Source organism: Triplophysa rosa, linkage group LG25 (assembly GCF_024868665.1).
Source record: "Triplophysa rosa linkage group LG25, Trosa_1v2, whole genome shotgun sequence".
Classification (NCBI taxonomy): Eukaryota; Metazoa; Chordata; class Actinopteri; order Cypriniformes; family Nemacheilidae; genus Triplophysa; species Triplophysa rosa.
Genome location: NC_079914.1, coordinates 14,922,021 through 14,936,599, shown reverse-complemented (window position 1 = coordinate 14,936,599; position 14,579 = coordinate 14,922,021). Strand labels below are relative to the sequence as shown.

The 14,579-nt window shown below is 37.1% G+C and overlaps 3 protein-coding genes across 7 annotated transcripts; all 3 read left to right on the top strand.

The window, feature by feature from the left end:
• The first annotated feature begins 1,091 nt into the window (after positions 1-1,091).
• atcaya (ATCAY kinesin light chain interacting caytaxin a) lies at positions 1,092-5,039 on the top strand. The gene is made up of 11 exons (XM_057325005.1): positions 1,092-1,284; positions 1,833-1,891; positions 1,974-2,210; positions 2,312-2,488; positions 2,569-2,671; positions 3,516-3,647; positions 3,744-3,830; positions 3,918-4,016; positions 4,101-4,136; positions 4,242-4,304; positions 4,398-5,039. The coding sequence occupies exons 2-11, from the start codon at positions 1,855-1,857 to the stop codon at positions 4,426-4,428; spliced, it is 1,002 nt and encodes a 333-aa protein (XP_057180988.1). The 5' UTR covers positions 1,092-1,284; positions 1,833-1,854; the 3' UTR covers positions 4,429-5,039.
• Positions 5,040-6,524: 1,485 nt separating this feature from the next.
• On the top strand, positions 6,525-10,050 carry mibp (muscle-specific beta 1 integrin binding protein). Of its 4 annotated transcripts, none has more exons than XM_057325015.1 (8): positions 6,525-6,810; positions 7,501-7,591; positions 8,004-8,052; positions 8,229-8,403; positions 8,726-8,797; positions 8,878-8,984; positions 9,070-9,155; positions 9,249-10,050. In XM_057325015.1, exons 1-7 carry the CDS (start codon positions 6,785-6,787, stop codon positions 9,153-9,155), a joined length of 606 nt encoding a protein of 201 aa, XP_057180998.1. In that variant the 5' UTR covers positions 6,525-6,784; the 3' UTR covers positions 9,249-10,050. The 4 variants fall into 4 exon arrangements, with proteins under 4 accessions (XP_057180998.1, XP_057180997.1, XP_057180999.1 ...); XM_057325014.1 differs by having other exon boundaries at positions 6,531-6,810; positions 9,246-10,050; XM_057325016.1 differs by lacking the exons at positions 7,501-7,591; positions 8,004-8,052 and having other exon boundaries at positions 6,537-6,810; positions 9,246-10,050.
• A 1,399-nt stretch (positions 10,051-11,449) lies between these two features.
• loxl5a (lysyl oxidase-like 5a) lies at positions 11,450-14,223 on the top strand. Of its 2 annotated transcripts, none has more exons than XM_057325010.1 (7): positions 11,450-12,030; positions 12,320-12,428; positions 12,512-12,649; positions 12,727-12,883; positions 12,971-13,069; positions 13,156-13,271; positions 13,351-14,223. In XM_057325010.1, exons 1-7 carry the CDS (start codon positions 11,904-11,906, stop codon positions 13,355-13,357), a joined length of 753 nt encoding a protein of 250 aa, XP_057180993.1. In that variant the 5' UTR covers positions 11,450-11,903; the 3' UTR covers positions 13,358-14,223. The 2 variants fall into 2 exon arrangements, with proteins under 2 accessions (XP_057180993.1, XP_057180991.1); XM_057325008.1 differs by having other exon boundaries at positions 11,814-12,030; positions 12,974-13,069.
• Positions 14,224-14,579: the final 356 nt, after the last annotated feature.

Genomic DNA, 14,579 nt, shown 5'->3' with positions numbered 1-14,579 from the left:
TAAATTAAGGACTAAATTTAATGTAAAGAAATATTTGTATTAGTTAATTTAAGTCATTTTGTCCTTTGTTTATTTTCTTAGTATTACATTTATCTATTTATTTATATGCATTTAATTATTAAATGATGTACATAATGACTTAATTAAATATTTAGACATTTATATATTGATTTAATTTTGAGTAATTTGGCTCTACAGAGTGGGTCCATAAATAATAAAGCGAAAACGAAACGAAAAATGTATGAAAATAGTAAAAAAGTAAACAAAATCGATATACAAAAACAAAATAAACATAAACACAAAACAAAATACAAAGTAATACAGTAAAAGAACAAAAGCAATACTAAATGATCTTAATAATAAAAGAAACAAAGTAAAAAGTGTTAAATAAACTACAAAAATAATTAAAACACACAAAACAAAAAAATACTAAATAATGTAATACATATATTTAAAATCAAAATAAACGAAATAAAAGAACAAATAAATAAACGTATTACAATAATCATGTTTGTGTAAACTTCAATACAAACGTCGAACTATGAAAGTGAAATTTATGCTACTAGCGCCATCTATTGGCTCAAGGTGTAATAGTGTTTAACCAGATTTTACCATTTCTAAGGGTCTGTTGTGTTTCAGTGGTCACAGGATGTGGATGGTCCTAAATAACAAATGCCCTATTCACCCCAACCCTTCAGTAGAAAAAAGGAAAATGACTAAACGTATTTAAAAAGATCAATTAAACGTTTTTTTTTGGAGACATGATCAACTGTTGAAACAGAACACTGTAATAGGCCTGTTTGTTTGCTAGATTCTTTCCTACATTTTCACTTACAGTACATCACTGCTTACAGTACAGGACCTGATAGCTCTGAAATGAAAAGTTCAAATAAAAAATAATTGTGATTTTTTTATTCTTCATTTATGAGAAAGCCTCCCAAATAATAGCTGTGAATTAGCTTCTGACCCTGGATGCAAAGAGCATCATTGGTTGAGCAACTCCAGCGTGAGATGCTGAACGGATGCTGAGAGGAGCAGGTGCAGCTCTCTCCATAAATGGAAAGGAGCCACGTCATCATGTGACGCAGCGAGCTGCCAACAACACAAGCAGCATCACCAGGAAAATGGAGGGAGGTGAGGATTAGAAGACATACGGCTGTGTTCCTGGAAGTGATGCTTGTTAAATATTAAACATCTTTAGGACAATGACATTTCACGAGTGCATTGAGTGAGGCGTCACATCATAAGAAACCGGCAACAAACCTTGTTCTTCTTAAGTAGCAGGTAAGCATCTTTGATGTGCGTTTGTGGGCTCTGTCTTTGAAAGCTATTTTTAAAGCATGCTGAAATGACACATTGTGTTAGATCTTGAACATGTTGGATGCTTCAATACTCTCTGAGTATTGAAGATCTGATAAAGCTCTATATGGATCATACTTCATTTAGACTATGATTCATGCATTTTTTTATATTAATAGATGTTTATTGACTACTATAAATTAGTATTGTTGCACGCATTCTGCAGTCTTTCAGGGTGGATATTTTGCTTTGTTGATGTCTTTCTCCATTCCTTTGATTCGAAACGACGTTCACTTCAGGTTAAATAGCATCTTTTCTTGCACAGAAGCAGCAGCTGCGGCCCGTCGGCTCTGACAACCCCCACTATTATGTATGCGAGGACCCCCGGGGGTCCACGCTGCTCAATTACATATCTGATCCCCTTTTAAAGGAACAGAACCCGAAAATTCATTTGCGAAACTTTCTACATTCTGTGCACCACAAAAGGTTGAATTTTAAACAATTGAAAGGAATTCAAATGATGTTTTTATTAGGTCACTTCCTGCGGAGGGTGACATGGATTCGTCCTGTGCCCTGAGTGAGGGGAGAACTTGTAAGTGATTTTGTTTCAAACATCTTTGTGTTGCACATTTTAACATTTTGTAATTCGGTAACGCTTATTTCTATTGGCTCAGCTCCCCCAAACTCCCTCCTCATTGGTGGAGCTGGAGGGGGCGTGGCTCATCGGAAGCGGCGTACGCTGGTGGCCCCGGACATGAACTTGTCCCTGGACCAGAGCGAAGGTTCCTTGCTTTCTGATGACTTTCTGGAGACCCCGGATGATCTGGATATTAACGTGGACGATATCGAGACCCCCGATGAGACCGACTCTCTGGAGTTCATCACCAATGGCAACGACCTGGACTGGGAGGGTAAGGGCTGTGCCACATCATTACTTTATGATTTATACAGTGTTAAACATCTAGATCCACACAAATGGATGTATGTATATGTATGATGGATGTATTTCCAGATGATACGCCTGTGGCCTCGGCCAAACCTCCCCCTGCTGAGAGCGACGTTGAAGGAGATGCCGTGGACGGGTCCGGTGTCAACGGTCGTCTGTGGAGGACTGTGATCATCGGAGAACAGGAACATCGAATTGACATGCAGGTCATTCGGCCCTATCTACGTGTCATATCACATGGAGGTACCTCGCGTCTTCCCAAAGTGATATTAATGGAGATCACATGCTTCTCTACTGCATCTTGAATTGTCTTCTGTGTTTAGGATACTACGGCGAGGGTGTGAACGCCATCATTGTGTTCTCGGCCTGTTACCTTCCCGACAGCAGCTGTCCAGATTATCATTATCTCATGGAAAACCTCTTTCTGTAAGGAAACGGCATACATGTTTACTACAGAGATGAAATATTTACTACAAAAATTAAAAAATAAACATTTACATTTATGCATTTGGCATAATATGCATTATACTATACATTTTGTTTCTGAGTATGTGCAATCCCAGGGATCGAATCCATGACCTAGGCATTGCTAGCGCCATGCTCCAACCACTGAGCTGCAAGGGGGAAAAAATGAACAAAATTTTAATAAAAAGAATTCATTCCTGAAATTATAACAACCGAGGCTTTTAAGTTAAAAAAAAGAAAAGCACCCTGTATTGTAAAAGTGTTCCAATATAATTTATATTAGTCTATATAAATCTATAAAGGAATATGTAGGTCTATATACGTGTACTGTATATATATTCACATATAAATTTATATATTTCTATTTATGTCTGTGATAAAATTCTATATACTGTATGTATATATAGTCCTGTATAAGTCTATAAAAACATATGTTCGGTATGTCTATATGTGTCACTGTGTGGCTATATAGTCCAATACTGTATAAATCTATTTCTATATAAGTCAATATACTTATCTAGACTTATAGTATCTATGTCCTTATAAGTCTATATGTTGTATGTCTATATACAGTAAGTCTGTATATGTTTATGTATATCTATATATATCTATATATAGGACCATATAGACTAGAAATACATATTCTTTCTAAGTCTATGTGGTCCTATATACTGTATGTCTATGTAAGTCTATATATTTCTTCAGGCATACGATAGATTTGTGTAAAAAAATCATTTTGAACTCACTACGTTTATGTAATTTGGCTTCTCTTCACTCGTTCATTCTCATGCGTGCCATCCCTCAGGTACGTGGTGAGCAGTTTGGAGATGCTGGTGGCGGAGGACTACCTGATCATTTACATTAATGGAGGAACGCCTCGCAGTAAAATGCCAGGCATTAGCTGGTTGAAGAAATGCTATCAGATGATTGACAGAAGGTATGAAAAAAAAAAACTTTTATACACATCTGCTTTGTGTTTAAATAACTTAAGATATACATAATAAGAGAAACGTCATCTAATCTGCATGTTAAGGCTGAGAAAGAACCTGAAGTCACTCATCATCACTCACCCGTCCTGGTTTATCCGGACCGTCCTGGCCATTTCCAAACCCTTCATCAGGTACCGTGGCATCATCTTTATCTTATTTCTGAAATCCTTACGTGGCCTAAACATAGGCAGAAATGATATTCTTGTGTCACTCTTCAGTGTGAAGTTCATGAATAAGATCCGTTACGTGCACAGTCTGGAAGAACTGGAGAAGATCGTCCCGTTGGAGCATATTCAGATCCCAGAGTGTGTCTTACAGTAAGGACCAGTAAATCTGTGATCGTCTGACTATCTAACGTTAACACAAAACTGACTGATTTTATGATGGATTTTTCTTCGCAGGTTCGAAGAGGAAAGAATTAAAGCAAGAATGGAGAGGTAACACACAATCTCCTCAAAAAGCACTATTTATACAGTATGTCGATTGGAGTGTTGAAAGTCAAGCACAGGGTTATTTACCCCAAATGCTTTGCTTTGTTTTAGTATGGAGCAGGAGCAGAGAGATCAACAGCACAAACAGCAAAAGGACTCGAGCAATCCAGAGAGGTGAGCGACGGCACGTGACACAATGTAACAATGCTTTCAGTGTTTTTCTTTACGACAACAATGACTCAGACATCCAAACACGTTTGCTTTCAGGACAACAGCTATTGAAGATCATGGACACTGAATGGGAAAGCCTATAAGCTACACACTACTCTTTACTGCTGATCTTGGACCGTCTTTCATATCTTATATAATATATACAGTATATATACACTGTATATTAATACATATATTAGGAAACTTCAAACTCGTCTCAGATCAGCAAGAAAGAGGAGGAACGTGCTTACTTTGGTTTGCCAAGGCACAAATTACAACAGGGGGTCTGAATATCCACCAACAGGTTGCGCTTTTGCTTTGTCCAAAAGCAGATGTACTGCTGCATTCAACGTAATATTTGAAATAGGCCGTTCCCTGCTTTATGTCCCTAACCAGTGTCATCTTTACGAATGTCATGTGACCTGTCACCTGCCTAAATCTGCTCGATTTGATGGGTGGTGCATGTGGGTTATGAGCCGTCGTTCTTCCTCTGTACTTCTCCCTGTGCCCTAAACGAATGCAACTTGATATTTGTTTTATTTGTTTCGCTTGGAATGTATTATTTTCATCTTGTTTCATTATAAGCTTTTGTAAATGATAAGTGTCAGTCATATTACTCTGATTGTTTGGCATTAATGTGCAGTAGCGTTTTTGTTGCCTTATGTTTGATAAGATCCTAAATGAAACATTCTGGTGTACCATGTTGTGTTGATTTCGTATGTGTTACCAAATGTGTTATTTTCATACACAATATAACATTTACTTAATAATGCTAAAAGGACCACCGTGGATGCAGAAATACTTTTGACACAAACATAATATTTAATTTTGGGATCATATTTTAATATGGACCCTAGGGCTGCATAATGATTAATCGCGACTAATCGTCTGCAGAATAAAAGTTTCTGTTTACATAATATATGTTGGTGTACTGTGTATAATAATTATGTATAGGCCTAAATACAAACACATGCATGTATGATTTTAAGATAAATAAATTAATATTTAAACATCATATAAATTATATATAAATACAAAAACGTATATACACATGTAAATATTTCTTAAATATATACATGTATGTGTATTTATATATATAAATTGTATTTATATATAAATAATTATTATACACACTACACCAACATATATTATGTAAACAAAAACTTTTATACTGCAGACGATTAGTCACGATTTATTAGTTATGTTGCACCCTTAATTCTATATATATATATAATACGTATTAAAATATATTGTTTAACTTTACTTATATAAAAACCAATAATATTTGAGCCACAAACAATATCAACTCATATCTAAACTAAGCTGGTGTTTCTGAGTCTTAAAAGAATTGTTTAGATGACGTTATGACCACATACGCCTCATCTCATGACCTGACTATTTCAGTATGTCTGACTGATATATCAGAGGTCTTTAAGACTGAATGACCAGTCACACTCTCTATGGCCTAAATAAAGAATGACCCTCACTTGTCATGGACGTACACAGCTAATTTGGCGAAAGGAAACAATTCTAGTCATAAATTGTGCCCTTGTTACTTATACACTTGACTGCTTGGCTTTAAATCACTCACACATGACTGATTATAGTAATATAATTAAAACATAAACACATTAATTTACACGTTTGATTGCCATTGAATGGCAGGCAATGTACTTTTTTTTAATATAATAATATATAACACTATAAATATAAAAGTGGATAAAATATCCATTCTCCATAGTAAATGCCCATTTAGGATGCATTGGATTTTTTCCTCTATGAGACATCGTGGAACGTGGTGTTTAGAAGTGTCATGTACAATTTAGAAGTGTCATGGGACCCTTAACCTAAATATGTATGGGTTCATTCAACGATATCTGCATTTCAAGATAACACCCTAAAGCCTTTTAATGAACTCACTGCTCTTGCCAGCTGGTATGACAGGAAAGAATTTCATTACCGGAATTCAATCTATATATGAGCACTTTAATGCAACGGGAATTTTCATTTCTTTATATGACTATGTATTTTTACATTTTATTATACATTACATGCTTTACATTCTTTAGACATTAGTTCAACTCAAAACATACTAATCTACATCACCCGCATTTTGATAGCTGTCTATATTTATAGCTCCAGTAACTTATTTTGTACAATTTATTCTTGCGTTCATAAAAAATTCCTGCGAGTTTTGTCATTCTGCACGGCCTGCACGTTCTTCCTCCCCGAAACGATTAGTTGCTTAGCCCGTTAGCCACGCCTTCCTTGTGACGTATTAGTTTGCTTATATAGCCACGTGCGAGTGTGTTCGTTCAGCGCATTAGTGTGACTGTGGTGATAAGACGAGGAATTTGCTTCACTCGGGAATTGTATTAATTGTTATATTCTACATTTTCCACGGCTTGTGTACTAGAACGTCTCGAGTAACCAGCACGGAAACGATGAAGTACATTATAGGAATAGGCGGGTAAGTATCTTTTTGAGAACAATAACATCGTATTTCTATTTGTACTAGTCTAACCATGTGGGTAAAGTAGGTAACCGCAATGATATAGCTGATATATGGATAATAGTAAGTTATCGTTTTTGTTAGACCGATTCGCTGCTTATTTGACGGCTGTTGTAATGTATCGCGAGTTTTGAAACTCCTGTTTAAACTTTGAGCGGGAGATTTAAAAACCTTTGCGCGCCGAAAGTTCTAAAGATGTTGTAACGGTCTTTACCACCTTATTAACAAATGTCATTTTATTAAACTTGTGTTTTTATTGTTGTAAATGTAAGTTTACTGCGTTTATTATTAATTGTTTCGCCAATGTCTTTTTGTGCTGTGTGTTACAAGACTAGATTTCGCACACCAGCTTTAAAACAAAAGCCTAAAATCAAAGAAACGCTTTCTTTGTACATGTCGCTGTAAGACGTTTTAGACTTTTTAAATATTAAACCTGTTAACTGGTTATTGTATTCGAAAGCAGAGTCTTATGCATGATAATATAAACGTGTGCCAGTTTGTTGTTGTGATGAGACATCCCGCCATTTTACTTGCTAACCTTAGCAATATATACAATTAGTCGAACTGGTTTCTTTCATCTTTTTTGCATTACTACCATTTTAAATGGGATCTATTGTTTTTTTAAGATCAACATCATTTTATTTCTAGTGTGACCAATGGTGGTAAAACCACCTTGACGAACAGGTTAATAAAAGCCTTGCCAAACTGTTGTGTGGTTCACCAGGATGACTTTTTCAAGGTGGGTTTAACGCAATTACAATTTTTTTACTTTAATACGTTTTTGTTTGTGTTACCATTTAAACACACTGAGCTTTTTTTACGTTCCATATTGTAACTTGCTTGCATGAATTTTAAACTAAATTTAGTGTTACATTTACAATTCGGCTTTAATTTGGAAGTAATAAGTAAACCTTTTTGCTCCTTTTAGTTCCTTTTTATATATGTAAATTTTGCTGTAATAAGGGAGAGGGTAGTCTATCTGTGCAACATGAGTGCTGATCCATGATCAGTTTGCTCCCATGTGTCAAGTTGTGTTCATCAGGTTAAAACCAGCGAGACCTGATTCTAGATCAGCAGTTTGGCTGCATTATACACAACAGACATAGATGATGACAGTTGCTGCAGTGTTTTACTGGTCACTGTTATTTCAGCCGCCGGATCAGATAGCAGTCGGAGCGGACGGCTTTAAACAGTGGGATGGTAAGAACATGTGACCGTAGGAGTGAAATAACTCATTTTTCGCCTCGCCTTTAACAAACGTTATAAAAAAGTCCCTCCCAATCCATTTCCATTGCCTCCAGTGTGGCTTTGTCATTCAAATTGAGCTCATTTTCACATTTCCAGTCGTTCATAATGTTCCCGTTCTTCTTTCGCAGTGATCACGTCTTTAGATATGGAGGCCATGGTGAACACAATCAAGGGTTGGATGGAGAACCCGGTCAAGTTTGCCCGTTCTCACGGTGTCCAGGTGACCCCGGCCGCCGAGATGGATGACCCCGAGATCCAAATTCACATACTTATCGTAGAAGGATTTCTACTGTACAACTACAAGTGAGTGGCACATCTCACATTTTGAGGGCCAGACCTCATGAATGGCAAAGATTAGATTTTTTTTCTTTCTGCATATCTCGCGTTGAGCGCATAAGGGCACACGGTGTACAGTTTGACATTTCTGTGCTGGTCATGTGACTTCCTGCATGGGTGTAGATAAGGAAGCGCGTTGGGCTTTGGGTTGCACATGGGACTGGGTCGCTGTGTTAAACCCCCTAACATGTGCTGTAATCAGTAAACGAGTCAGTTCCCGTGTATGTTCTTTTAGCTTGTGACAAACTTTATTTTAATCAGAGCATTAAACTCTTGTCTCTCCGAACAGGCCTTTGGTGGATGTCTTTGACAAAAGTTACTATATAACCATCCCATATGAAGAGTGCAAGAACAGGAGAAGGTGTGTTGAAAATGCAACCCATGAATAAAACTAAATATGGGCGGCTGGAACAATCATTCTGTATTATGTTTTTCCTTCAGTACACGGCAGTATAATGTCCCTGATCCTCCCGGCCTCTTTGATGGTCACGTGTGGCCCATGTACCTGAAACACACACGTGAGATGGAGAGCTGCGGTTTGCAAATTGGTGCGGTTTACACCCTCATGTTCGGTTTCAAATAAAAATGCATCATATTTTGTAAAGATAATCATTGTTGCTTTTCATTGATCAGAATATCTCGATGGCTTAAAAACGAAAGATGAGATGTACAATCGGGTCTACGAAGACATCCACAACACGCTCCTGAATCGCTTATAGGTGAGTAAAGGCAGATTCGGAATTGTATATTATATACCAATTTATATTAGTAAATAACTTTTTAATGATGCAATTTATCTTGTTTTTCAGCAGGAGCAGGCTCCATTCCAGCATCTATGTACAAAATTGTAAATGCAAATCTTGGTCTTTTTTTTAATGGTGATCGTTTTGTAAATAGAATGACAAGAATGTAACTTAAGTGCTCGCAGAAGAACATTTGATTTGTTTTTAATTTGTTGACTGTTTGTTTTTTCTTTTTAATTGTTGCTGACTTTCAAAGCACTCCATGGAAACCATACAACCGTGTTTCCAAACTTAGTTTGTAACCGTATCAATAAACATTGTGCTTTGATTTCTCAATCTTTAATTCTGTTTTATGTATTGAATCCCATGCATTGGAACAATTAACTACATATTTTGGGCATGTATTGTTTAAACATCTACCAAATGTTAATCTTTTTTCTTTTTAAATGAAGTTCATGTATCTGTCTAGTTTCATCCTAGATTGTCTTTGTAGAGCATCGGGGGTCCATGGAGCCCTCATTTAAATTAAACTGAATAAGGGGACTCGTCTATGAGTTGTATGACTTTTATACATTTACTAGTAACAGAAGGTATGTGTTTCTCCATGTAACAAAGCTAGTCAGATACATGAGGCCATTAACTTAAATGTTTATTTTTTTTCCACCTCCATCCATCTCCTATTTAGACTTCTAGGTTATTTTTCCAAATCCATAAACTTTATAAATGCATACAGTCTATAATCCAATAATAAGTCTTTCTACCTTAACTCAAGTTTATTTGTGTGTAATAATATCTGTGCTGAATTCTTCCTTGAATGAAAACAAACACTGTCTAGACATTTTCCTGAATAAACCTTGAGCTCATTTTTTAAACCGTGTTTAATGTGCCTGTGTTTTCAGTGGCGTCCCTCATGTGACAAATGCACACACATGTACTTCAAATATTAGTGCAATGATGTAAGTGGAAGGATAAGGACATTCACAGTAAGAAACAGAAGTGTTGTTATGAAAGGACTAGCTTAAACATTTCATAGGGTGTGTGTTTCTGTTAAGAGTAGATTAATCTGTGATCTTGGCATGTCTGGCACAATTCCAGGACTCTTAATGGCTGTTTCCACTACCTAAACTTATATCCTGTTTGTCTATGTTCCCTGTAATAGTCCATTCAGAGACAAACATTCATCATTTACATTTATGCGTTTGGCAGACGCTTTTGTCTAAAGCGATTTGAACCCATGACTTTTTCTATGCTAACGTAATGCTCTACCAAGAACATAAACGAGGGATAGTTCACCAAAAATAAAAATTCTGTCATATATTCATTTAAAACATGTATATGCTCCTGCGGAACACAAAAGAAGATATTTTGAGAAATGATTTTGTGTCCATACAGTGGAAGTCAATGGAGGCCAATGTCTGGTTACCAACGTTGTGAAAGAATGAAGAAGAAAATGAAAAAGAAAAACATTATTGGGTGAAAAATCCTTTTAAGCAAAGTTCAAGGAGTTCATAATTACGTCATAAACCTCCATACGAGTCAACAGAACGACTCAAACGCCCCCTAGTGGTAAAGATCCTCCTATACACCTGGTACACTTCAATGTAAATGCAGATCAACCTACATTACCCAAGCTTCCCTCTATTATTGCATAACAGGCTGTATCAATGTATGGGCTGGTTTAAAATACAGAATAAGTATAGAGACATTATTGTTCATTGTATATATTTTTCATTAAAACCTTTAGTGACCAGTTACTCCTTTTACAGTAAAGTGTGAACTTCATGTTGATAGTCTGCTACCAAAAAAAAATCTTTTGGAAACATGTGAAAGTTCCGGGAGGAAAAAGTAAAGAGAGAGAGAAAAAGAGTATTCAACCCTGAACTCCTACTGTGCTTAACAGCTTTGAGGAGCTCAAGATACTTCACATTCTGTTGAACCTGGATCCAAAATACCAGTAAATAAATATACATTTATTTAAATTCTAAATTAGTAGAAATGACGAAATATTCATTTATCCTCCTCGTCTCCATACATCTGGCGTGTTTGAGCACCGCGCCGCGACATGGACCCTGGAAACACAAGGTCCAGTGGGAAAATAACGGGCAGGTTTTTAGTTTACTGAGCTCTGGTACCCAGTATCACACACCGGATTCTGCTCGACGGAACACGAGGTTCTTTCTGACCCGGCACGTGATACCCAGACACACGGGGAGGGTTTTACTGAGACGTTTCGACGTTCCAAGGGCGCATACCATTGCGCATCCCGAGTACGCGCCGGAGCGCATAGCTAGTGCCACGAACGGTGGTGTTCTTAGAGTGGATGCGAGACCCTACGCGGTATCAGCTCGCACATCCCATTTGAGGAACACCAATGCACGTTTGGCATCTTTACGCACGGAGAGGATTGCGTTTTTACGCGGCCAGTCTTTGCGCACTGGCGCACCATCAGCAACCGGCACGACTACACTGGCACCCTGGGTCTCTTCATTGAGCACAAGCTTTGATGCTAGAAAGCTGGTGCCATCACCTGTTTCGACCACTGAAACTCCAGCCACTAATAATGCAGAGGAGAAGGCCATTCCTCAGCCACAACTTTCTACAATAAAGGCGAATAACACCGAGCTTTCGAGATCCAGTTTAGTGCCTGGCGCGTCCTTACTGTCAGCATCTGTTAACATCAGAGATGGGTTAAATCTTCCTTTCCACGTGGATGGAGGTGACAGTATGATTGGGGATGAACCAAACAATGTTCATGGCAGAAACTCTTTCAACTATAATCTACTCCCGTATGGAAGTGCGAATAGACAACGGCAGAGTCAATATGGTTATGGCACCAGTTATTTCCACAACGGTAAGACAACATAAAATCCCTTTCAATATGATTTTTTAATAGAAAAAAACTGTAGTTGAGCCAGGTGTAAACAGATGGCAAGGGGGTTTAGCCCTTATTTAAAGGTGTTACATTATATTTATTCCATTTTCTATATTTTGTACCGTTTTTCTTTTGTCTAAAGCTTCTTTACAGCACTTCAAAATCATTAAAAGTGCTACAGAAATACATTTGAAATTAATATTTGCCCTTGCACTAAAACACATTCTTTCCCTTTAAACTATGTTTAGATGTATGTTCTATTTTCCAGGCCTGCCTGATCTCATCCCTGATCCATACTATATCCAAGCAGCGTCATACATTCAGAGAGTACAGATGTATTCACTGAGATGTGCTGCTGAGGAGAACTGCCTCTCCAGGTATGACCTCGCATCGTTTTTTAAGGGAAATCTGACTTCTTGCTAAATGAAAAAATGTAAAAAAAATTGCCTTCTCTATATAGTTCAGCGTACAGCCCAAGCATCAGGGATCTGGACTATCGTGTGCTTCTCCGATTCCCTCAGAGAGTTAAAAACCAAGGGACAGCAGATTTTCTCCCCGTGAAACCGCACCATCAGTGGGAATGGCACAGTTGCCATCAGTAAGCTTTTGACTTTATTTCAGTCTATTTTGTATTGTGTTGTGTTTAACTCTCTTGATAAGGTTTTTGTTGTAAAGACATTACCACAGCATGGAAGCTTTCAGCCACTATGACCTCCTGGACGCCTCCACGGGCAGAAAGGTTGCTGAGGGTCACAAAGCCAGTTTCTGTCTGGAGGACACCAACTGTGATCCGGGCGTGAGGCGGCGATATGCTTGCACGGCTCACACGCAGGTCAATAAAATGTATATAATCCAAATCCTTTAATCCTTTACACTAATGTAATATTATTGTGAAGAACTATTGTGTTTTTTTCCGAAGCAGGGATTGGGTCCAGACTGCTTTGACACTTATCATGCTAACATTGACTGTCAGTGGATTGACGTCACAGATGTTTCACCTGGACGGTATATTTTAAAGGTGAGATATCCATCGGTCATTCCATTATTTTATTCCATAACAGAATTATGCAAATTATTCATTTACATCACGTGACTCATTGACAGGTAACAGTGAATCCGGGTTTTCAAGTGCAGGAGTCCGATTTCTCCAATAATATCGTCAGATGTGATATCAGATATACAGGGTCACACGTCCAAGCACATAACTGCAGAATCACAGGGTGAGTTTTAAGCGGCACGGAATTATAAAGCCCTTTTTTCTGCATGGACGTTCATCGTTTTCATGTTATTTTTTTACAGATATTGATCCAGTCTGCCTTTCGCAAACCTCACTGTTGCAAAAGGGATATTTAATTTGAGTTACTCTTAAATTTGAGTTCATCTTTATGTTTACTAAATGATACAAACACGTTATATCACCTTTCCACTGACACATTAATTTATTCTGTAGTTTTATTTAGATTTATTTGAAATGTATTACATTATATATTTTAAATTCTCTCTTCCCATTTGGTCTATCAACTATAAAAGTACCGTTTTTGAACCAAGACCAGTTCAGATGTTACCAAGTATGACATTGTGTGTTAACCCTGCTAAAATTTTCTGGCCCATGCATTTTAGTGATAGTATGAGACCGGCACTTTAAAAACTATAAAACTATATTCCCTCTGATATTAGACACAAATATTCTTAATTTATTATATATTTAAATGATATATTCTGTATTTTAATGAGATGCAATTATAAAGGTGCTATAGAAAACAAGGTCCATTATCACTATTATGATTTTGTCATATTTTATTACTAGATCATATATTTTAACCACCGGTTATATACATGAATGATCCTCAGCTGTATTTCTGGTCATGGCTTATATAACAAACGAGTCTCTGGAGTCAAATCTTCTCAAGATCTTCAAACGTGCTGAGAATGCAGAGACCTCCTGTCGGCCTCCTCCCGTCTGAACATTTAAAGTGACACAGGAAGGTGAAATTCCAGAGGCGTAGGTTCATGCCAGAGAAGTTTCCGTATCAGATCTCACTTCAGAAACATCAGCTCAACTACTAACAAGACCTTTGACTCCCTGACATGGCAAGAGTTAGTCCCTGACAGTAGATACGCATGCACCAATATGCATGCAAGAAAATCTTTTACTATTGACAGCAATTAAAAAGCAAGAAGTCAAATTATTATTGGTTTCAGCTTGATTCTTAAAGTTAGTTCATTTCTCGATTGAACCTTTAAATTGAGCGAAGCATGACTTTGTGATGTTATTTTTATTATGTGTTTGTGTTGTTTTTTCCATTACAATCTGAGCTGTTCACAAATGTGACTAATATGTGTGTTGCATTATCCCAGTGACCCATGAACGAGCACACTCATCGAGTTAGTCTTAGGAAAATCTTTGCTATGTTTGCATATATGAAAACATCTCAGATAAATGGTTCAGTTTTAATAATCTGATTGACGTGTGATTACAGTGAATCAATTTAGGTAAAAATAAATAAATAAATAAAAATACTTAAAGT